Below are 24,582 nucleotides of genomic sequence, written 5' to 3'. Positions count from 1 at the left end.
TTCTTAAAGAAACCTTATTCAGGATCATCCTTTTCTCTTGCAACCACCTAAATTTTTCCTATGCATTGTGAGGGTACATGTGAATTTAGCTTCTCATAGAGAACTGTTTGCAGAAATATTCTCATGGAAAATTCTTATGTACTGATAAATGGATATGTGATGAGACTCCAGAAAAGAAAACAAGACTCCTTCCTCTTTTTGGCTGAAACTTTGTCCCTGTTGAGGTTCACAATCTGAGGTTCATAGTCGGGACTAAGTTGGGACTAAGCTATAATCATATTGTAAAAAATGTTGTAGCTTGGACTTTTTAAGGGATACAGAGGAACAGCACTCATGATTCTTTGGCTTTTATTGAGGTTTTTTGGATTTTTTTCAAAATATCTGAATATGTTTAAAATTTCTTTATAGGTTTTAGTTTATCCTGAATTGATAAGCCTTCTCGTAGCAACCCTTTTGTTACATAATCATAGAATGATAGAATCATAGAATGGTTTGCATTGGAAGAATTCTTAAAGATCATCTAGTTCCAACCCCCTGCCATAGGCAGGGGCACCTTCCACTAGACCACGTTTCTCAATGACCCATCCAGCCTGGCCTTGAACACTTCCAGGGATGGGGCATCCACAGCTTCTCTGGGCAACTTTATCCAGTGTCTCACCACCCTCACAGTAAAGAATTTCTTCCTGACATCTAATCTAAACCTCTTCTCTATTTGTTTAAAACCCACTTAAAACTAACATTTAATTCTACATCTTTGTGTGTGGACCCATATGGTGGTACTACAATTGAGCATGCTGGTTGTCATGAACATTTCACAGAATCACAGAATCTCTAGGTTGGAAGAGACCTTCAAGATCATCGAGTTCAACCCATGCCCTAACACCTCAACTGAAACATGGCACTGAGTGCCACATCCAGTCCTTTCTTACACGCATCCAGGGATGGTGACTCCACCACCTCCCCAGGCAGGCCATTCCAGAACTTTATCACCCTTTCAGTAAAAAACTTTTCCCTAATATCCAAACTGTATTTCCCTTGGTGCAGCTTGAGACTGTGACCTCTGGTTCTGTCAGTTGTTCCCTGGAGAAAGAGATCAAACCCCACCTGACTACAGCCACCTTTCAGGGAGTTGCAGAGAGTGATGAGGTCACCCCTGAGTCTCCTTTTCTCCAGGCTAAACACCCCCAGCTCCCTCGGTCGTTCCTCACAGGGTTTGTGTTCCCAGCCCCTCTCCAGCCTCGTTGCCTCCTCTGGACCTGCTCAGGTGTCTCAAGGTCCTTCCCAAACTGAGGGGCCCAGAACTGGACACAGCACTCAGGGTGCTGCCTCACCAGTGCCGAGTACAGGGGAGAATGACCTCCCTGCTCCTGCTGGCCACACTGTTCCTGACACAGGCCAGGATGCCCTTGGCCTTCTTGGCCACCAGGGCACACTGCTGGCTCATGTCCACTCAGTTGTCACCAGTACCCCCAGGTCCCTTTCCAGCCACACCGTCCCCAGCCTGTAACGCTGCAGGGGGTTATTGTGGCCAAAATGCAGGACTCAGCACTTGGATTTATTAAACTTCATCCCACTGGACTCTGCCCATCCATCCAACCATGCCAGGTCTCTCTGCAGAGCCCTCCTACCCTCCAACAGATCAACACATGACCCCAGCTTAGTGTCATCTGCAAATTTACTAATGAAAGACTCAGTACCCTCATCCATGTCATCAATAAAGGTATTGAACAGAACTGGCCCAGCACAGACCCCTGAGGGACACCACTGCTGACTGGCCCCAGCTGGATGTGGCACTGTTCACCTCCACCCTCCGGGCCCGGCCTCCAGCCAGTTCTGAACCCAGCACAGAGTGCTCCTGTCCAAGCTGTGGGCTGCCAGCTTGTCCAGGAGTGTGCTGTGGGAGACAGTGTCAAAGGCCTTGCTGAAGTCCAAACAGACAAATCCACAGCCTTTCCTGCATCCACCAGGCGGGTCACTTGGTCACAAAAAGAGACCAGGTTGGTCAAACACGACCTACCCCTCCTAAACCCATGCTTTGCTCAGATTCACACCATCTAAATCAGGTATTTAATGGACTGAAAAGACATTGGGAAGGTATTTACTGCCAACGCTTTGAACAAGTAACTCACATGTAACACAGCCTGAACCAGCTAGAAAATGTGCAAGCATGGCTTACAAAATACTTGCATGGAATGCTCATGGTGGTTGTGGAAGAGAACAGCTACATCAAGACGAACAACTTTTGCTACCGTGTGCTGAACACCTGGTCATAATCCAACCTTTTTACTCCTGATCCTGAAGAGGTTAATTTTAAATGCAAATATTACAGTACTGGTAAACTAAGCCATTGTATATTTTTACACAGCTTTGTTAGTTTTTGTCATGGTAAAATGCAGGTTACCCTATTTTTCCAAGGAATAATTTAAATAGTCTCTTTTTATTTAGATAATCAGGGCTTTCCTTTGCAGTGTCCTGATTCATTAAATATTCTCTGTTCTTTTGCTGTCAGAATGTGTGCTTGGTTATTTTTCAGTATTTTCTTCTGTGCTGTATGTAAGATAAAATAAGAATTTCAAAAGTTCATTCCTTTGTTTTTATCTTCTGCACTTGTCCTGATGCTGCGCTGAGAGACAGACATGGAAAACGTAACTTTTGAGGTACATGAGCAAAGTGGGAAAAAAAAAATTCCCCTATCTTACTAAGAAAATGTCCTCGACTTCTTCTTTGCAAGTTATTCTGCTGTTTTAAGTGATGTCTCATCTTCCTGTGGGACCTGCCTCCTGTGTTCCTCTTTAAGGTTTGGGATGTCTTCTGCTGTCAGATGTCTGTCATCACTTGGGTTGTTACTAGGAGGCTCTGGTCCACAGACAAGTTAACAAAGAGCAGAGCCTGGCACCAAGGCACTCCTCCACCTTTGACCACCAACTCAACTTCCCCTAATCTTTGACATTACCTCTACAGCATCTGTATTGGATGCTTTTATTCACAAAGTGGTTTCCTGTCTGTCATCTTGCACTGTGTGTCATTTCCACCAGCTGAAAAATGTCCAGGGCTGCTCCTTAATGGGGCTACAGTATAATTAGACTCCTGAGCATTTTCTTAACTCTGTCTTAGCTTGGTGAATATCCAGTGTGTCACAAAGGTGGGCTTGTAAGGATCAATAGAGTCTTTCCAAGAACATGCTGAGGCTTTGGGAGACAAGGTGAATTTTCACCTTTTTGATCTTCTGTAGCAGAATTCACACTTGTGAATGAAAAATGATGACCTGTGAAATCATTTCCTTGAAGAGTGATCTGTGGTGAGGCTTCCTCTAATGCAGTCTTTCTTCTGCTAGGATTGCAGCATCCATGGACATATTTCAGCCTAGAAAGGTGTTTTATTAGTGACAGTGCCCCTGGGGAGCTGGTTTAAACTCTAGGATTTTATCATGAAACTCAAATCATTAGCATATTCAACATATTCACTAGCATAATGTAAATTTTATAGGTAGAAATTTACTCTGTAACTAGGTCTGAACAATACCTTTTTTTTTTAAAGAGACAGATATGACAGACAAACAGGAGAAGTAATTTTTTTTCTTTTAGACAGACTATCTAATTCATTCTCTGGGTTCATAAAATATTTAAGAGGATGCATTTGTCTGCCAGTCAACATCAGCATAAGCTACTTGACACAAATGTCAGTAGAAATAGTTGTGTAATAGGATTTTCAGAGATACAAAGATTTATATTTGTCTGATTTAAATTTTTTTTTTAAAGGGGCTACCAGAAAATAAGGTTTTAGGATTTGGGATGAACTAATTAGGACATTTGAACAAAGTCCTACATTGCTTTTTTTAGTCAGTAAGGAAACAGGCAGGAAATTTTCCTTATTAGAAAAAATCCAAGAGAAAACACATAGAAAATTATTAAGCTGGTAAAGATGGTTTAAAATTTTTGTATGTATTACTGAGGAATCTGGGCAAATCATAGTAATAATGCTCTTCAATAAATTTGTAATTTTTATAGATGAGGGGAAAACGTAGAAAGCATTTCACACTTTATGAAACTGTTCTTTCTGTTAACTAGTTCTAAAAATACAGATCTTAGGAATATTGACACATCTTCTACAATAGAAGAGTATAGAAGATTTGCAGCCTTATTCAGACAAAAAATTCCAAGACAATGAGCCTGGTTGTGATCATTCATGACTGGTTTTATGGAAATGTCATTTGGAAGCAGCAAAGAATACTTACTTATTTTCATGTGGTTCTTCTTCTTCTCTTTGTGAAAACAACACATCAGAAAACCCGTAGTTTTCTTAGTTTCTAAGAGTTGGCACTACTGCTTGACAGGAGGGGTTATATGTTGGTGTTTGGTCATTTATCAATATTATTGTTGTTTGGTCAGTTGTCAGCATTGTTTCCTGCCTGATGAGCATTATTTCTCTCTTACTTTCAGCAGCTGTGATCCCCAGCACACAGATAAATCAAAGTGGAACAGCAGCTGGGGCAGTGTCCCTGTCCCACCCCAGCAGCCATTCTTCCCCAGGACAAAACATACAGGGCAGTCCTCTGCACCCTCCCCAGGTACCTCTTCTCACAGCTGCTGACTCAGAGAGGTAAGAGCCTGTGCTTCCCAGCTTGAGCCTGAGGCTGGTCTGTCTTCAGAGCTGCCAAGGTGGGGGGAAATACAATTGTTGGTAGGCACTGGTGGCAGCCCTGGCCTAACAACTGCCCTAGGTAGGGGTTTATCAGGAGGAGAGGTGAAGTGGACCATGTTATTCCAGTCTGAGAGGGAGATTTTCCATCCATTTCCATTTCAGGGACTTGCTCCAGTCCCTTCTTGATCCCAGTGGAGGGCCCAAGCAAGGAAAGTGATACCAGCTGGCACACTGAACTTCAGATGACCACAGCCATACCTACAGTATGGGGGCCCTGAGATTCATGTTTCTGTTTACTTGTGGGAGAAGAGTCATATTCTGTCAATATTCTCCCAATACTAAGCATTTCTGAAGGAAGACCTTGCCTTTATTTTTTTAATTGCCCTTTTATGAAGAACAACAGATAATGAACAAATTTTCATTTCACTAGTTTTTTGAGTTTATAGTCAGGATTTGTTTTATGACAGTTATGTATATTTTTACATATGCTGGTTAGGTATGGTAAATTATATGATTTTAGATATCAGTGACACAAAAATCAATTGCTCAGATGTGTCTTGATTTTCATCATTAGACATTCCCTAAATTATTTTCAGCACTCTTTCCAATGATTTAGATAGTGTATGGTACTATAGATGTAGAAATCTACAGCTCATTAAACCAGAAGTCTATCAAATCACAAGTCTGAAGAGGCCTAAGTAAATGTTTCTTAGTGGAAAAGTCAGGAAGATAACATCATCCCACTAAATACTAAACTGTCACTATCTGCTCATGGATACTTAAACATTATTTTTAAAATTTCTTTTTCAGTGCTCTAAGTGATAAATTGCTGTATTTCACTAATGTATTTCAGAGTATTTAATTTCCTTGAGTGACAGATATGACAGTAATTTGAAGAGTACAAAATCCCCAGTGATAAACCTGAAAACAACATTCACTAGATTTCAATTACTGGTAAATGAGCATAATTTCTTTGGATGAAAGCAATATTCACTCTGCCTTGTATCAGGAAGATAGGAGAACATGTGGCATCGAGAAATTAACTACAGGTGAAAGTACATTGTTATTTCAGACTTCACATGTGAATTCAGCCAGTTCTGGAGCCACTGGAAGTTGTTGAGCTTTTTGTGCATCAGTCTGAGATGGAGCTTACTGCCTCATGATCACTGGAGCTCATCTGCTTTGTTCCTCCCTTCCTCCCCACTCCTGCCCCCATGAACCTGGTCTTTTTCCCTTGTGCTGGCTCTGGCCCTCTGTGCTCACCTCTGGGACTGTCCATGCTCTCTTGCCTGACACAGAGGCTCTTCTCTCCCAGTATAGTTTTCTCTTCAATGCATGGCCTGTCCATCCATACCCAATGATTGCCAGAGCACGAGGGGATAGGCAAGGACACATTAACAGTTGTTCTAGGTATAAAGGTAATTATAAAAGACAATGATCTTATTAGCCCATTTCTGAGGTTCTTCTGCTGTAAAACCATAGCAGAGGTGCCTAGAGTGAGACTTCCTTCATTCAATTCATTGAATGCATTTCATACATGAAGATAATAGAGTACTCTACACAATAATAAAAAGCTACCATAGTATATTCCTTTTTCATTTGTTAAGTGTATACACCCTCTCTAAAAAGGCTTTAAGTGCTAATTCCCATGTGTGGAGCTGCTTGGGGTTTAAAAAAGTTCCAGTGTCTTCACTTAGGTAGTGTGACAAATGGTAATTTAAATTCAGAAAAGGAAAAAAGTATTGCAGCAGTGTTGGTTTGATTACAATACATAGGGCAGAAGTTAGGGGAAATGTTTGAAAGAAGATTTAAGGCAGAATCTGTGTATTAAATCTAACAGAGTACACTTGCCTAGGGGCCTTGCAAGTAGGCTGTCACCTCACTTCATCGGTGTGATGAGAACAGTGAAAATGTGAACAAACCTTCAGCAGAGAAAGTGACAGAGATAGTGTCTTTAAAAGGTGTGAATCATCCTGTTTATTTCAACCTCACTGTTGAGAGGACTGCAGGATTTAGGGGTGCAAGCAGAGCATTTGTTGCCCCTCATTTCTAAAGACTCTTAAGGCTGACGAGAAGAACTTAGGGCCAGAGTGTTCGGTTTAGCAGTACCATTATGCTATAATAAGTTCTGCAACAGTAATTCTTTTTGCTTATTTGAGTGTGTGGTTATATTCTCTTTATGATTTCACTGTAAAATAGTAAGTAGCTCAGAGCTAAACTCCCAGAAGCAAAAGCATCTGCATAGTTCTACCCAAGAAGCCAAGACTTCCAACCTTCACGTTACAAAGCCCTTTGTATGTGTTATACAAAGGGGGCTGCCTCAAAGAAGGTCTGTAGTTAATAGTGTGGTTTTGAAATAAGTACATCAACTTCTTGCCAGGCGTGGGGCACTTCAGAGGATTGCCTGAAGTTTTCTTTTTAATTTTCTTTTTAGTGGGCAAACAACACCTATAAATGACAAATGCTTGTGTCGGAGTATTGGTAAGGCTAACCCTGAAGTTGAGCCATAGAGTCACAGAATCCTAGAATAATTTAGGCTGGAAAAGACTCTTAAGACCATCAAGTCCAACTGTTAACCCAACAGTGCCGAGGCCACCACAAAACCATGCACCCAAGTGCCACACACACATCCACATGTCTTTTAAATACCTTCAGGGATGGTGACTCCACCGCTTCCCTGGTGAGCCTGGTCCAATGTCTGCCCACCCTTTCTGTGAAGAAACTTTTCCTGTTACTCAGTCTAAACCTTCTCTGGCACAACTTGACAATGTGTCTTCTTGTCCTGTTGTTTGTTACTTGGGACTTGTTGTTACTGAGTTCCACCTAGCTACAATCTCTTTTCAAAGCAAACCTAGCAAAGTTTGGAATTTTTCTCACACTTTTTTTTTTTCCTCTTTGCCACATTTGCAAGAAACTTAGTTCTCTGATACAATATAGGCACAGAAAATACTGAGAGATTTTATAAAAAGTTACATAGTCTCCCTCCAGGGAGTCTATGTATTGAGGTATCTGCTCACAGCTCTCTTCCTTAAATTCCACTTTAAATTCCACATTCTCCTTTCTTCTTCTCACCAAAGAGAAGATGAGGTACTGGTCAGAGGATTTGTTTGTTCTTTCTACCATCCCTTCTTTCATCTAGATTTTGGTTTTCTTGCCCAAAATATTTCTGTTATGCAAGAAGATTGCATTCCTTAAAAAAAAAAAAAAAAAAAGATGACAACGACAACAACAAAACAACAACTAAACAAAACAAACACAAAACTACAAACAAACAAACAAACAAACAAACAAACAAACAAACAAACAAACAAAAACCCCCAAAACCAAAGCACCCACAAAACTTGTGGCAGAGAAATCATTGGAGAGAAACATGCATCATAGGTAGGTAAAAAATTGAGCTTTTATTATTTTGGTCAAATGAATATATTCGTAACTTTGGGAAAAACATCTTATTTGTTCAATTTTGTTGCTGGCAAAAGGTATGCTTTCCTTAAATGTGTTATTAAAACATGTTTATTTGATTGTCACTTTTAAGTAGCCAGACTAACTTACAGTGCAATATGCTGGGTTTCACAAACTGTGTTACAAGAGAATGTTTCCTTCACTGACAGCAGACTGAGGATCTGTAAAGACACAAAGACACAGCATAAAGTGTGAGTTCAAAGAATGTGAGTTCACAGAAAGAATGTAAGAGCAGAGAAGGGATACACCATCTCAGATTTTTTGGACTTTTTTAGAAATAGAATTCAGGCATTCAGGAAGGAATGATCATGGATTTTTCTTCATTTAACGTTGTCCGAAAGAGCAGCAGTGTACAGGACACTGTTCGAGGCAGCAACCTCTTACAGGGAGCTTGTTCAGTCCTCTGTCCAGCCAAACCTTCAGCTCAGCCAGATGAAAGCCTGATCACCTTACTGTGTGAACTGCATAACATTTGGATATGTTCCCAAACTGCTGAAGCCCAGAAAAAATGACTCAGCCGGTTAAAAGAGCAGCAACACAATAAATAGTTTTGACAAGTTGTAAGAAGAAAACTATGGCCTCTGAAGAAAAAAAAATCAGGGTTTTCAGCTTTAATGTTCAATTTCCACTTCAGCAACATATCTATAGCAACCATAAAGATTCATTTTTTCTGAATGGTGACAAATGCTTTCATTTACATTGCAAAGTTGAAGGGAAAAAAAAGAAGAATGAAGACAGAACTACATCCAACTTAGTTACATAGTTACTGTCTCAAATATTTAATGTTAGTAGCAATTTCTGCCATAGTGTAGCATGGATTAATGGTAGTAAATTATGTCTTTTATATGCAGGTGAAGTTTCGTTTCTTTCAATATATGAAGAAAAATATTTTTAAAAAATTTAAAAATACTTGGTTGCAGTGAAATAAATTGAGGAGTTGCAAAGCACTTGGGTTTCTAGGTGAAGAAACATCTTATATATATTTTTGCTACAGAGACATAAGAGGTTGTTTCCCCACTCAAAAAAAGATTTATTTGTACGTGGCCAACCATGATAAAATAAACTAAATTAAAGCATTATATAAATACACAATTTATACTGTATATTATGACTCTTTGATTTTCCTCTTCCCTTCCTTTTCCACACATTTCTTGGGTTGTGCATGTAGTTGTAGTGACTGTTTACTGGGCCAGCTCCAGTAAAGTATGTGGCATTTTATGTGGCATTTTAACTAATCTCATCAAAACAGATAAGCTTTGGTAATTCATTCATCTTGCTTACTACCAAATCTAGTCATTCTCCAGCAAGACACTTTTTCACAGCTAAAATTGGAAAAGAAAGATTTTCTTGTGGCTCCAGAAACATTTCTGCTTGGATTTTACATCAGGCATAGGATAGGGCAACTTTCTGCAAATCTGGCTGGTTCCTGATTGAATTGACACCTGGGCTTGACTATAGTTCTTGATTACAGTTTCCAAGTGGTATACAAACTGGACCTGAGTGTTTCAGGAACACAATTAAATTAGCTGTTCTCTCAGGAATATAATGAGATTTGTTCAGAGATAAATCTGGGCTGTGACAAGTACAAGTTTCTCTTGTTAAGCAGAAGGAAAGAAAAAGTAGAAAGCTATAGTCATGGATATGGGTAAGCCAGGTTGATTTATAAATAATTATAAAGATCATGTCTACTAAAAAGGAGTCCTGTCTGCCTGTAAAATATAATGTATTATTATTGGGAGGATGCTTTTTGGATGTTAAATCAAAGGTAAATCTGTAAAACTGTGCTTTCCACTTTCAGTTTTGAAAAGGATTTTTCCTATTAGTGGCTACTGGTTAAAATAATTTTTCAGAAATTAATTTTCCTAAATTAATCCTGAAAAGACAAAGGATGATATTCCATGATTTTTAAAATAATCATAATATTTAAAGACTGGTTGTGCTTGGCTCTCAGTCTCTGGCAGGAGATAGCAGTCTTTCTATGTGACTCCTATACAAAAACTAACTCCAGTTTTTACTCAGGAGACATATAACCAGGTAGTTACAGCACTTTTTAAAAACCTCTGATATTTTTATCACAATATAACTACTGATTTCTCTTTCTAAAAAAAAATTGTATCTTAGAATTATTGTGAAATATGTGCATGCTTTGTTCTCTTCCTCCCTGGTTTGTCTTTCAGTCTACTTACAGCAGTTATCTGGAACAATTAAATATTTGACACATTACTCAATGGCTCAGTAGTAACATTTTTATTTCCTCCATCCATATAACTTTTCTGAAGTAATATATGTTTATGAAGTTAATATCACATCAGCACCAGGACCATCCAAACCCTACCTAATATGCTTAAAAATGTGCTTCTCACAGAAAACTGAATAGGCAGGATGCCATCCAGAGTTCATCTTGAGACTTCTTACACTCCAAATGTAGATTATGATTCACCAGAAATGTAGTAAATACCTTTCAAATGAAGTCAAAACCACATAGAGATAGCATGTGGCAGATACAGATTCTTAGCTGCAGCATAAAAGGTCTCAAGTGACTTTTATTTAAATATAGTTATAACCTGTATGATGACCCTACCCAGAGGTGTTCTGTAGAGCTGCTACTGGAGTTGCACCTTCTGTGATATTCAGGGTGTGTTAAAAACTTCCTTGACACTTCTTTAGGAAAAATATGTCTTTATATTAGGGGAGGAAAAAAAAATTATCTAGTATATTGAGGCCCAGTCTCAGGACAACAGGGACCAGATTCATAGTTTAGAACACCGGCAGACTGTGTGAACTGCAGGCACTGATCCCTCCTAGCAGCCACAGAGAGAGGATCCCTCTGATCCCTCCTAGAGCACACAGAGAAGGGTATTCCTCCTCAGCAGACTTGCAGCTTATTTTTAGTGATGGAGAGACAGGCTGATCTGCAACAAGATTTGACATGTCACTTTCCACTCACCTTCTTGCAGAAATGTCATGGTTCTTTTTTGGTGCTTTGGTGCTTGGGAATTTTTCCAGCTCTCCTCTCATTGAAAAAAAAGTGGCCCAGAGCCATTCCAGAGCCATTCATTAAGTAGCCAGATCCCATCAGTCTATTGGCTGCTTTGGGGCACAAACAGAATCTCTTTAAAAACCTAGCTTTCTGCCTGCAAAAAAGATTGCATGACCTATCTTCAATGTACTTTGAGGTATGCAGTTCTAAGGAAATGCAGAAAAAAATCAATAAAAAGTTAAATTCCATAAAACTCTTGTGTAAAATCTTCAAAAGCATTGCATATCCTTGTGCTGCCAGTTATGACAGAGCTGTGCAAAACATAGGGGATGAACCTCTGTGGCAGCTGCACCACCAGATTTGTTCTCAAGCATTCTCTTTTGCCAGTCTTGTAAGTTTGTAGTTTGAGTCCAGGTCAACATTTTGATGTGGTCAGATTCTGGAAGCAATTTAACACTTGCCCTTACCTGCTTTATATTGACATCAGATTGTTTATTTTCAAAAACCTCTGTGTAACATACGAAGATTTCTAGAGTCTGAAACCTGGGCCCGAACCTAATATCTAACAACTCAGTGGCCAATGACCTGAACTGACCTCTCACTGTCAGTGAGCAAGAACAGCTATCTATTGATAAATAAAGTTGGTACAAAGGCTTACAATAAACTGCTGGCAGTGGCTCCAACATCAGGTCTCCCTTGAGGCATGTCCTCCAATTATGGCTTAGACACACACACAGAAGGAGTGGATTAAAAGTAGTTTTCCATGATAAGGGGCAATTCAGCCTGCTAATTTCCCAAATGTCAAGTCTAATGATACATCACCATTTAAAAATATGTCATCTCTATTTGGGCTGCACACTGTTATTTTGGAAGTCTGTATCTGTGCAAATAACTAAAGTGATCTAAATAAAGTAAAAACAATCTTTAGCTCTTATGTGTTGGAGATCTTACAATTTTGGGGTTTTGAACTTCTAGGTTTGTTGCTCCAGCTCCTTCTCATCACATCAGCCCCCACAGAATGTCCATTCAACATCCCATGATGCAGAGACAGACTCCACAACCTCCTCAGCTTCCACAACTTGCAGGGATGCCTCTGAAGACATACCAACAAGCAGGAAGCCCTTCTTTTCAGCCAAATGCCCTTCACATCCAGGGTAAGAAGGAAGAACCTTCATCACTGATGTCAGCTGTTTGTTGCTATTGCAAATCTTCAAATTAAATGCTTCAGGGATTGGCACTGATATTGTTAAGGTACTTTTCCTTGAAAGACCCTAGAAGGTAGCCTTCAGGACCCTGCCTTCAGACTTTCTTAAAATATTTACCTTAGCTGGTTGTTATTCATCCTGGTACAGAGTTACATGTTTCTCTTCATATTGATTTTCAGTGCTGTTCTTGACACAGAATGGCAAAAAATCATGGATGGCTTTTAATTTTCTAAAGTTATGCTTCTAATCCCTCCTGATTTAGCACGTAAGTATTAACTTGCTTTTCAAGAGGTAGGATATTTTTGTCCCTTGCACTTGTGGGGAGATGGAGAATTCTTCCTGTGTAAGCATGGATGACTCTTGCAGCTGTGTTCCCACTTGTGCTGTGTAATCAACATCTACAAGACCTCTCTCTCTCTTCAATCCTGTATATTTCTTCTGTAGCCAAAGAAAAAAATCATCAGCTCGTGGGTTGTTTTGTTTGTTTGTTTTTCTTAGCTGGTGGAGATTGAATGCTAATTACTTTAACATTTCAGGAGTGTGTTGACAGCAGTATTGTTGTTTCCTCTCAAGTGTTTAAATGTATGATTTGCCATACTTATAGACACAATTACATAGCAGACTGGACTTTTAAAGGTCTTAGGAGTCTGCTTATCGATCAGGCTTCCTGAGTATTATCATTGTAGATATCATACGAAACATCCTGGGAAGAGCAAGGTGTATTGGTTTTGCACAGTTTGATTTTTGGTAGCAGAGGGGCCACAAAGATGGCTCCTGTGAGAAGCTGCCAGAAGCTTCTACCATGTCCAGCAGAGCCAATCCGTGATGGCTCTGAGGATGGACATGCTGCTGGCCAAAACTGGGCCAAGGAATGAGGTTGGTAACACCTCTGTGGCGACATATTTGAGAAGAAAATCAGAACAAAGTGGGCACTTCTCTAGTCAGAGAAGAGAAGAGGAGGAGGTGAGAACATGTGAGGGAAGCAATATCTCAGCACCAAGGTCAGTGCAGAAGGAGGGGAGGAGCTGCTCCAGGTGCCAAAGCCAAGATTACTCTGCAGGTGAAGCAGCTGTGCCCCTGCAGCCCATGGGGATCCACGGGGGATGCAGAGATTCACCTGCAGCCCGTGGGGGATGTGCTCATTCTGGAGTAGGTGGATGCCTGGAGGAGGCTGTGATCCAGTGGGAGACTTTATAGGAGAGAGAGGGCCCCTGCTTCCAGGGTGGAGCAGCCTGTCCTTGGAGGACTGTGCCCCATGGAAGAGTGACCACACCACAGCAGTTTTGGGAGGACTGTCTGCCCATGGGAGGGGACTCACGTTGCAAGAGGTGTGATTTGGCTGCTGCTCATGAGAGTGGACCCACAAAGAGAAGTTCACAGAGAACTGTCTCTCATGGGAGGGACCCCACAGCCTCACAGGGGAAGAACTCCTCTCCCTGAACAGCAGAAGAAAATTTTAGTGATGAACAGACCAAAACCCCCATGTCCTGTCTCCCTGTGCTGTTGGTGGGAAGGAGGAGGGTCTGGGCAGGAAAAGGTGTTTCAAGACCTTATTTTACTTCTCATTATCCTCCTCTGATTCTGTTAGTAATAAATTTCACTTTGCAACCTTAAGTTGAGCCTGTTTTGCCCTTGAAGTGTTTTCTCTCAACCTTTATCTCACTCATGAACCTTTTGTTAATTTTTTTCCTTTTTTCCCTCTGCTGCCCAGCTATAGCAGGGAAGGGTGACCGAGTGCCTCTTGTGGGTGCCTGGCATTAGGCCACTGTCAAACCATGACACAAGGCTTCTTTTTTCTATTTTCTTCCACTGATGTAATTAGTCTCTCTCTTGGCAAAGAGAGGAAAGATCTTCCTGAGTTCCCAAATGTGAAGGAGAGAAAAGAAAGTGCCAATCCTGTTACATTCTTCATATTGTACTGGCCACAGAGAAGCAGGATCTGAGTCTGAGGCAGGTGGTTTTCTCCACAAAGTAGTAATTCTTTACAGCACTGATCAGTACTAGAAGAACATGAAATTTACCAATGGACATAAGCAGTTATAGTTGGCTTTCTATATTCCCTGATAGACATTTCACTAATAATGTATAGCCAACAGAGTACAGGGTGAAATTTCCTAATATACAGTTCATTGTCAAATGACATACATGAAGGAACAGGTCCAGTAAATTCCTAGTGCAAGGCTTGAAGGGGTCAGGTTAGCCCTTCTATTTCCACAGTACAAAACGTTTTACTTGATTCCCTTTTTTGTTGAACATTTGGCAAGAAATCATCTTGAAAGGCATTGAGACATTAAGGTCTGTCTTTCTGCCTGGAGCAGAAATTGTCTTTCAATTATACGGATGGCTTTACCACCTTCTTCCTTTCATGGCAATGGGAGTTTTATGAGTCCTAGAAGTTGAGAGCACAACCAGTTGCTCCAGAGTAGAAGACTTTCCAATGAGTCCTGCCTCCCAGGGATTCAGAAATCCCCCTGGATTAATTGCTACTCCACACAGGACTTGCACTGGCTTGTGCAGCAACCTTCATATCTCCTTGGGCATCTTCTCTTCAGGGCAGGCCAAAACAATGCTACTGTGTTCCCATCTCCCTGTCTACTGTCCAAAGAGTATTTAAAAGGATGAAAGATGTAGGTCATCATTCTTTACAAGAAGAAGGCCCAGTAGAGACCCTTATCTGAGTGAATGTCACATTTGAATTGAAGCTCTGTTACATGTCCAAATTTAAGATACAGTTTGATACTATCTTCTGAGTTGAATTTCAAGGGCTTGGACCTTAAACCTGTACCATACTTAATCCCATGTTATCACTACTGTGTCTGCTTCACTCTCCTAGGAAAGCTTATTGAGAAGCTTTCCAAAGCCTGTTGAAAACAGACACTGCTGACAGGAATTATTTGCACACAGATAACAGCTCAAAGTTCAAATTCTAAACAATTTTGCACTTAAAACTAGTAAAAAGACAATGTAGACTGAACTCTTAATTCTTTCTTTTAGTATTGAAACATACAGTACAGTGCAATTCAATACCCACAATGTGGGTATTAAATGTTTTTTCAAAGATCAAGTAACCTATCATCACTGTACAAGGTATTTGGTCAGAATGTACTCACTCCAGCTTAAGCACAGCTGTCTCATCCTATATGCTACACTGAAAGCATTGTCCTGTGTGCCTTAAGGGCTGCTTACCTAAATTCTCTCTCTCAAAAGCAGATGTTTGAAGAGTTTATGTTTTCCCAGTACCAATACAAGGATTGCTGTCTTCCTTGGTCAATTCATTGCAATGCAGAAAAACACCATGGAGTTATCTCCACACGATACTATTATGTATACAAGAAGTGGCTGTGAGAAGTTCTGTTAGTTTCTATCTCCTGCAGTTCATAACCTGCCTTTTCAAGATTTAAAGCACTGTAAATATAGCCACTTCAGCTCAATCTGCTAGTAGACAATGGTGACAATCTGCCTCAGTATGTAGTCTTAAACTTGTCAGTTACATGTAAATTTGCTTTATCAAGGAAGAAAGAGTTTCATTGCCCAAAAGCTTTTTGAAGAAAACGAGTTCTAAACAGACACAATTTCTGAAAGCCTGAACATCTTAAAAGATCATGGTGATCTCAGTACACTATCCTTTAGAGAGAAATATTTATGAGATGCAAGACTGACAGCCTTCTTGTATCTAATAGCTACTTGTATTGTGAAATGTCTTTTCCTTGTAAGAACATTGTCTACAGTTCAAGCTTCATTATTTGTTCTGAGTGATTTTCAACATACACAGTAATGTCAGAGAGGGCTTTCTATTGCCTCAGTTATTACATAATTGACTAAATATTCCCTTTTCTTGCTTGTGAAATTCCCACTATCCTTTGCTGCATGGAATGTTCAGAATTGATGTTAGATGCCTCACTGAGCTGTAGAAATGAAGCTCTTCTTTTCCTTTCATTAGATTGTAGTATCTTTTACTGTATTACCATAAATCTGAAACTATCCTGACTTGAAGACTGGAACTTCCCAGCTAGATGCTTTTGTATGCCAATGTAATATGTGTTTATAGACAGAAGACAGTGCAGGTGCTGGAAATCTGCAACAATTTGTCCAGCACCTGTATTGTATTGGTGATTCTTTTCAACCATGAAAAACTACTCTCATGAGAGGTGTCTGAAAACACAGGCACCTACAGTCCTCAGGCAGCTGCCAGAATATGGTATTGCTTGCTCTGAGACAAGCCAGAAGAGATGTTCTAGCTATGAAAGGAAAGACAGCAACAGAGGCTACTTCTTCACAGTAGAGAGAATTTATTGTGCTGTGTAATATGGAGTAAGGTAAAAGTTCTTTGGGCATGGGTAAAGCTAACTTGCTTTTAGATGATACTGTAAACATTTTTGCACTAGAAATCTGGTTGTTCTTAAAAATTGTGTCTGTAACTCTGTTCACATGTCTTTGTGAGTTAAGCTGATGGCCAGAGCTGTCTGAATTATGGAAGAAATAAAAAAAAAAAAGCAAAGTATTCATTGAAAGAAAATAAAAAGTTGTCATTTCTTTAAAAAAAAAATATGTTAGTTTATATGAGTTAGCTATATTAGTACCTCTATTCAGACAGGTCTACTAGTAACAGCTATCTTTAAATTAAAAATAATAAGATTTTAATAAACAGAAACATTTCTATTTTTTCACATTTGAAAATCTGTCTGTTAGTACAGTATGTGACTTGGATCTCTCTTGTACTCTTCCTTTTGTTCTTCACAGCCAGATGGTACCACATGATTACATGGTGTTCGTGTAATTTGCCTACTGGACATGCAGAAATAGGTATATTTCTGCATGAAATATACCTATATTTCCACAAAGAAACGCTATCTTGAAGTGTTTCAGACCAAAGACAGCTGGAATTTTTACATGCCATAGAAGCAAAGATTACTCAAGCATGGCATATATTTCTGAATGTCAACTATAATGATTTTCTTGAGAAAATATTCTCTCTTTCTTGTGACAGGCAGAGAGATGACTGAGGACAAAATAGATGTCCATCAGAAACTTCCAACCATATGGAAATGATAATTGTGGCAGTCATTCATTACATATCTATAATGAAATCTTTGTCCACAACAGTTCAATAGGATAAGGACACTATTACAAATGTATGTGGACCACAACTGTATGAGTGAATTTGAGCTGAGCTGTCTACCAGGGTTTTTGGCATGAGCCTTCAGAACAAGGCTCTTTATGTTATTAAAAAACAAGAACTTCTTGCTTTTAGAAGCAATTCTTACAGCTTACACGTCTATCATATTCAAAAATATTTCACTTTCCTAGGGAAGTTACGCTGTCATGTCATAGCTGTTTGTTCTGTACCTTGACATCATGAATCTTGGCTGTAGTGTACTGATTCAAAGAAACACAGCTGATGTAACCTTGTGCATGTGTGTATTTTAAATAGTTTAATAAGAGACAAAATTTTACATTCCAGAGTTGCAGCTGAAATGTTCAGTTGCTGGAAATTTATTAGCCAACCTGTTTGCCTTTTTTTTTTTGTTTTTCAAGTGCTGCATGAAACACAGAAAACTGATGGTACAGTTAGTTCCCTAACAGATATCTCAAGTATGGTCAGGGTCTGCTGCCTGAACTGGATTTGGTTTCATGTTATCCTACATTCACCCTTATTGCAGATTATCTTGGGCATGACACTGTGTGAATAAAGACACCAAGTTAGGATATTTTGCTGTGTCGTGTTGGACTCCAGTTCTAAGACTGGCTTGATGCACTGCAGATGCTCACAAAGACATTTAGAATAGTGATAAATAACTGAGGGGAAGAGAACCACATATGTTTATTTCTTGCTTATGACTCTCTGTTCTAAAAGATGGATAATTGACACTGAATTGTGAAAAGAACTTTTACCTATGAAAGTGACACTACTTTTCTGTGCTCTCTTTCCATGACAAAATTTTTTTTCTCAGAGTCTCTACGTATGACTCTACTATCAGCCAGCTGTCTTGGCATCAATGATAGATCCTTGGATTTTATTCAGACTTTACTTGCGTAATCTTCTTTCAGTTTGAATTTAGTATTTTCTTAGATTTTCAGACAGATGCACAGTGTGACTCTGGAGAATACCAGTTCAGACACAGGATTGTGCAGTACAGGGAGAAATTTCCTGAAAAATTTCAGCTTCTAGCCAGTCAGTTCCTCTCACAGGTCATGATGGAATCAGGATGTCCATGTAGTAGCAACCTGAGGAAGTTTTAGGGAGCATCATATCAATATGCTTTATTTGTTTAAAATTATTGAAGACCTGGTGATAGGACAGTTGAGGTTTTTATCATTCTCATGGCCATGGTTCCATATACTCTCTTTTTTATCTCTGTCCAGGTCTTTTTCTGATGGCCTTCTTCTCATTCTAGGCATTTATGGACAGCTTCAGACTTTCTGCCCTCCGCATTATGCTGACACTCAGAAGAACATACAAGACAGTGTTTCTTGCAATATGGTTCCTCCTGTTGACGGCTCAGCTCTCCCATCAGCAGGCCAGGGAGGGCTTGGCATTTTCCATGGAAATTTTTCAGATCATTCTGCTATCAAAGGTAAATAACAGCTGGTCACTCCATGTATGATTGTGTAGAGTTTGTGAACTTCGGCAGATATGCATGAGCTGTGTATTTGGGTGGGACATGGCCTGACAGATTTGACTTTTTACAAAGAGGAGAGAGTTTTCAGACCTTCATGGAGCAGTTGGTGTTGGGAGGCCAGAACTCGCCATGGGTGACAGTAACTACCGGCCTGTGTGCAGTCTGAACACTGTTGAAGGCTTCTCAAGATTATAGCCTGTGGGGCTTACACAGCCTCTGGTTTGTGTATTTGAGCTGAAATGAGGTCCATTGAGCCCTCTGTGATATTTGTGCAGCCACTTCTTTCCACTGCACATATTGTGGCAGGGACCTGAGATGATTCAAACTGCTGATTTTGCTTGGTGCATGTTTGGTTTTTATCAATCTTGAATTTCATTTATTCATGTTTCAATGACAAAAACTTCCTGGATGCACACTCATCTGTGTGCACATAACTTATCTGTGCCTAGATGGAAAGTTCTTAAGGGGCTTGCATGCTGCTCTGGAAGGCTGAAAGATCTCTGTGCAAAGGATCAGTTCAAGACAGTGAGCCTACTCTTAGTGCTCAACTAATGCCCAGGGCTTTTACTGTCCTTCCACACAGGATGAATCCACTTAACAGTTATTGTTCTTTGAAGTCCCTTTTATGTCTTGGTCCTTCAGAAGTGTATTGCAAAGCCAGTGCACCTGTAATTACAAAGAGGAATCTCACAGTATGTAAACATGTTATCCAAAAGATGGGAGTGTGTCTGCAAACAGTTATTCTTGGGCTTACTATTACCACTTGTAAAAGGCAGTAATTTCTGTGCCAGAGTCTACTTTATGGCAATATTCTACAATATTTTGTTGCCTTTTATCCTGTGTTCAATATGATGAAATGTGTTAAACAAGCATGAAGTTTATTTTTAAAATTATCAAAATTTTAACACCCATTAAAATGGGGAGGTTGGTTGCAATGAAATCTGCTCTACTTCAGACTTGATTCTGAGAGAACTGAAAATTCCTACATTGGTAAGCAGTAAATTGTGTAATTAATTTCATACATATGTTGGCTTGTTTATTTTATTTCTGTATTTGATTTAAAACAATTTCCAGTTCTATGCATAAGTATTAGGACATCATTGTATAGTTATCCTACTTATTAACTGGGGCTTTTTTGTTTTGTTTCTTCTTCCAGTGTATGACTTTTCAGCAGGGTCTGTAGATATCTTTGATGATTCAGCTTGCAGCATGCCAGAGGACAGCAGTTTCCTACAAGTAAATGCAGTGGATCATTGTTCCAGCCAGCTTTCTCCTGTATACAGTGAAGGCTAAGTAATGTGTATCTATTTACAAGAACTTGATTCTGTTTCATCTTGCCTTTCTGTTATTTCCCTACAAATTTTTTCTCTCCATGAAACTGCCATGTATGTATGGGGATATGACTAGATATACATACATAATGGAGAGGAAAAAAACAATTACCAAGCATTCTTCATTTAATCAAGCAGCCAACTGGGAAGGAGAATGTTTGGAGAAAGCAAGCTTTGCCAAAATCTTAGCAATTGTTTATTTTCTTCTCATCTGTGGTACAGCAACTATACTTTTAAAATTATTTCTTCTTTTCATTTCTCAAAGGGAATTCAGAGACCAAATAAGAAAACTGGTTGTTGCCTGTAATCCTTTCAAGCGGAATGGGTGCACTTGCAGAAAAACACAGCTTTAGAAAATTCCTTTTTCAAACAAGGAAAAGAAACAAAACCAGAGCATACTACAAACATTTCAAAGGCATAAAGTTTTTGCACAACCTGTCTGCATGTGATAGTTCCAAAGTTTAACACACACCAGTGTCCAAAAGGGAGAGAGGTAGACATACATATAGGCACTACTATTGGAGGCATTGGTGTGGCTTCTTTTTGGATCAAAGGTTGTTGGTAGAGAATTTCTTACAGGCCTCATGTTAGGTGTCCTTTCCTTCCCTCTTTATTTTAAGCCACACAATACAGCTATTCTTGTTTTCCCAATATTCATTCTGACCCTTTAAACATGAATAAGATTATTTAAATATACAAGAAGTTACGTGGGCTTTGTGGCTATTTAGCAGATCTACCAGATAAGCATAAATGCATTTTAACTTTCAGTTGCTTTTTAATTAGATTGTAGAGCATTGTTGCTGTCTGTGCTATAGTCTTTGCCAGGAAGGTTTAAAATCTTTTGTAGGAAAGAGTCTTCCTTAAATTCCACATTTTTAAAAAAAGCTATCTGTACCGATTCAACTAAATTTTGGTTGTCCTAATCTTTTTCCATAACACATTTTCAGAAAGAAGAACTACTTTTAAGTGTACTATGATTCCTCTGATTACTTAGAAAGATAAAACTATACTGATTTGGTGGTTTTGATTTTTCTGATCAATGTCAGGCTCAAGGTCCTCAAATTTAGTCCAGGATGCAAGCAAATTGGGTTGTAAAACATACAAGGTTATGAGTTAAAACCAGTATTTTGCACTGGAGATGCTATCACTGTGATCCTGCATGCCTTGAGAACAGCGCTTACATTAGTAAGATGGAGTTTTTAGGTTTTAATTTCTGTTCATACATTTTGTGGACTTCTTAATGTGTAGTGTACATCATAATATTCTCATGACCTGATAGACTAAGGACAGAAAAGTTCATCCTTGCAGGCTGGACCATAACTATGCTTCAGAAATAAGTCTTCCAAAAAGATAAAATAAAAAGATTTATACAAACTTTTTTTTTTTTCCTGGCAAACTTTTGAGAGTTGTTAAGTCCAATTTGGGTCAAATTCATAACTTAATCTGCAATTATGTGGAACAGATGAATTTGTGTCCAGATGTTTGTGAACATTGGCAATCTTTTGAGGTTTGTATTCATGAAGTATATTCTTATGTGCAGTTATATGCTTAAATATTTTAATGGAAATATTTTCATCTGATACATAGAATATATGGATAAACCATGCACATAAATGAAGTACAACAAGAAGCAAAGTGACTAAAATGTAGCTAATTCTGTGCTAAATTCTTCCCCCATATATTCTGCTTCTCACATCACAAGAGAATGTGTCCCTCTGCTCCTTGCACTAAGAGGTCTAGATGTTACCATATGTGATTTGCATTGCATTAAAAGACAGCACGCATTCTTCACAGCTATACATAGGCAATCAAAAAGACAGTCCTTTTGCATAATGTGCATTGACTGCAAGTTTCACTTTTTAATAAAGCTTTACTTTTGTAGTACCTTAAAGCCCATTCTGTGGTCACTGCACAAATGTAACTTGGTTTAGTAGGAATAATTACTCACACTGAACACTTTAATTTCAAATGTGTGGAATTGTGTTTTGTTCCACCAAAGTCAGCAAGGGCAGGATCAGACTACGTGTGGACACATACATGTACCTATATACTTCCATATATATAAATCCCTCAAAATTCTTTTAAGCACATGATTGTCTGAAATTTGTCCATTGCTGTTTACAAAACTGAAATATTGTTGCTGTCTTCAGATCTGTACCGCCTTGACTTTTAAACTTTTTGAAATATTTTTTTCTAGTATCTGAATGTACAAGTTGTTCTGTAGTGTTGAGAATTATACTTTTTGAAACATGCTGACCAAAGGGAAAGTGGGAGTACAGAATTCAAAAAGGGCATTTTCAGCTTGGGGGTTCATCATTTACATTTAAAAAAGGAAACTTTTGCTAGTCATTAATTCATTCTTTCACATATATATGTATTTACAACTTTCCATGAGCCCTAATCCTAAAAAGAAGGCCCTAGAGAAGAGTCAAATCAAGCACATGAATATGGGCTACCAGTCTGTAAAAAGGTAGGCCTATGTTTACTTCTCATTCAGAGACAAAGAGGATTCTTCACTATTATTTCATTATTCTCTTTGGAGTTGGACTGACTTTGAGGCATCAGTTTAATCACTGAGGGCAATTGCATAAAAAGCCCCATTGTAGCTCATGTATATTGGATATTTAAATAGGGAATCCTGTTTGTCACAATAAAAAATGGTGCTTGAGAAAATACAATTTTGTGGGTTATCTGCATAACTGAGTTATTTGCAAATACTTGTGCCTCCGTGAGTTTTGTGTCGTTATTCTACTTGCTGTATTGTTAAGTTTCTAAAGGGATTCATATCTAAGAGATGAAGTTATTTTAGACTACAGACATTAATCAATATTGAAAATAAATTATTTACAGTTATTCTTTTATACAATGTAACTCTTTCCCGGCTCAGTGGTCTATTTATATCTGCATTAGAAATGGTTCTACACTGGAGTTTAAAATACAGTTTCAAAGTGCATCTGTACAAGTGGAAGTGTATGAGAGTGCACATGTGGATTTAAGGCTCCTTTTCTACATGTGTGGACACACAAACATGTAGGCATTGTGGTTTACTACCACCAGATGCTGAAGAGTGGCAGTGCTAAGGCCATCTATCACACTGTATATTGTTTTCAGCTTTTCTTGAAAAGGTGTGAATGAGTATAAAAATTACATTTTAACTGTTTATTCCCTGTTATCCCTGTGTAATTTTATAGCAGAATTTTCAAATAGCACTTTTTTCTTGTCTGAAATTTTGTTCTTGGTTTGGGGCTTTTTGTATATATATATATGTGTATATATATATGTGTATTTCCTTGAAGCAGTTAAAGCAAAAGACCACAAATGAAAATTAGCTGAGTTTTTATTTAAGAAAAAGGAATCCTTTTGTTCTGTACAGAAAGCAGCATCTGTACAGAAAGCAGCATCTTGTGTAATATTTTTTACACAAAGCACTTTGGTGAGGAGAGAAAGTGGGATCATGTTTTTCCTAAAGGTTACAGAGTAATCTACATATTTATACATGCTTACATATATACATATGATCTTAATTTGCCATACTGTATATCTGGCTGATATACCTTGCTCTAAAGAAATGTCTGTTGTATGTCATGAAAAAAACAAAAATTCAAACAAGTTACACCTTTTGCTCTACCAGCATGTGTAGTTTTGTGATTTTTTTACAGTTATTTTTCATACAATCATAAGTTATTTTTGTCCTGTTTCATAACATTCTGTTTTATGTAAAGTGAAAGGTGTATGTGCATGGTACAAAATAAAACTGGAAAATTGTAATTCCATTACATTACCTATAGAACATGTTATTGTGAGATGCCTTTAAAGAGAACTGCTCCAGGCACTGTCGTTCACCATAAAACTACTAATATTTGTATGGATTCATAGAATTAGAAAGAGAAATAGGAAACAAACTCTTGGAGATTTCTCAAAAAATCCACTCAACTCAGAGTTTTAAGTCTGGATTTAATTATTGTTTTGGTGAGGCTAGAGATTTGTAGAGATAAATGAATGCCTGGGTGTGTGTTTACACCCCAGGTGGAGACACAAATAAAAGAAGAAAATTTAATTACGTTTTTGTGCTGTGATAATTTTTAATTTTTATGGGTTTCTTTGATCATGTGATTTGACAGTACAACATGTCAAGGTATTTTGCTTTTTTGGGTTATTGTTTCTAACATACTCAAGGAATTAAACTATGTCAGAGCACTTAATATAAGGAAAAGAGCATTTTTAAACTGCTTTGGACAAAATGGAAACAAAAGGCAGAGACAGAAGTTGATGCATGCTTATGTCCAAAATACATCCTGAAAACCCAACATGCTTAGGAGATAAGAAATTACCTCATACCACAC

The 24,582-nt window shown here is 38.6% G+C and overlaps 1 protein-coding gene across 1 annotated transcript in view; it reads left to right on the top strand.

The window, feature by feature from the left end:
- The window catches only part of GLIS3 (GLIS family zinc finger 3), a 123,847-nt gene extending 99,547 nt beyond the window's left edge, over positions 1-24,300 (top strand). The window contains exons 7-10 of the mRNA XM_036403884.1: positions 4,440-4,599; positions 12,059-12,237; positions 18,684-18,863; positions 20,065-24,300. Coding sequence (XP_036259777.1) covers positions 4,440-4,599; positions 12,059-12,237; positions 18,684-18,863; positions 20,065-20,201 — 656 coding nt within the window. The 3' untranslated portion in view covers positions 20,202-24,300. The remainder of the gene's footprint in view (positions 1-4,439; positions 4,600-12,058; positions 12,238-18,683; positions 18,864-20,064) is intronic.
- Positions 24,301-24,582: the final 282 nt, after the last annotated feature.

This window comes from Molothrus ater, chromosome Z (assembly GCF_012460135.2).
Source record: "Molothrus ater isolate BHLD 08-10-18 breed brown headed cowbird chromosome Z, BPBGC_Mater_1.1, whole genome shotgun sequence".
NCBI classification, from domain to species: domain Eukaryota; kingdom Metazoa; phylum Chordata; class Aves; order Passeriformes; family Icteridae; genus Molothrus; species Molothrus ater.
This window is presented reverse-complemented; position numbering and strand designations above follow the sequence as displayed.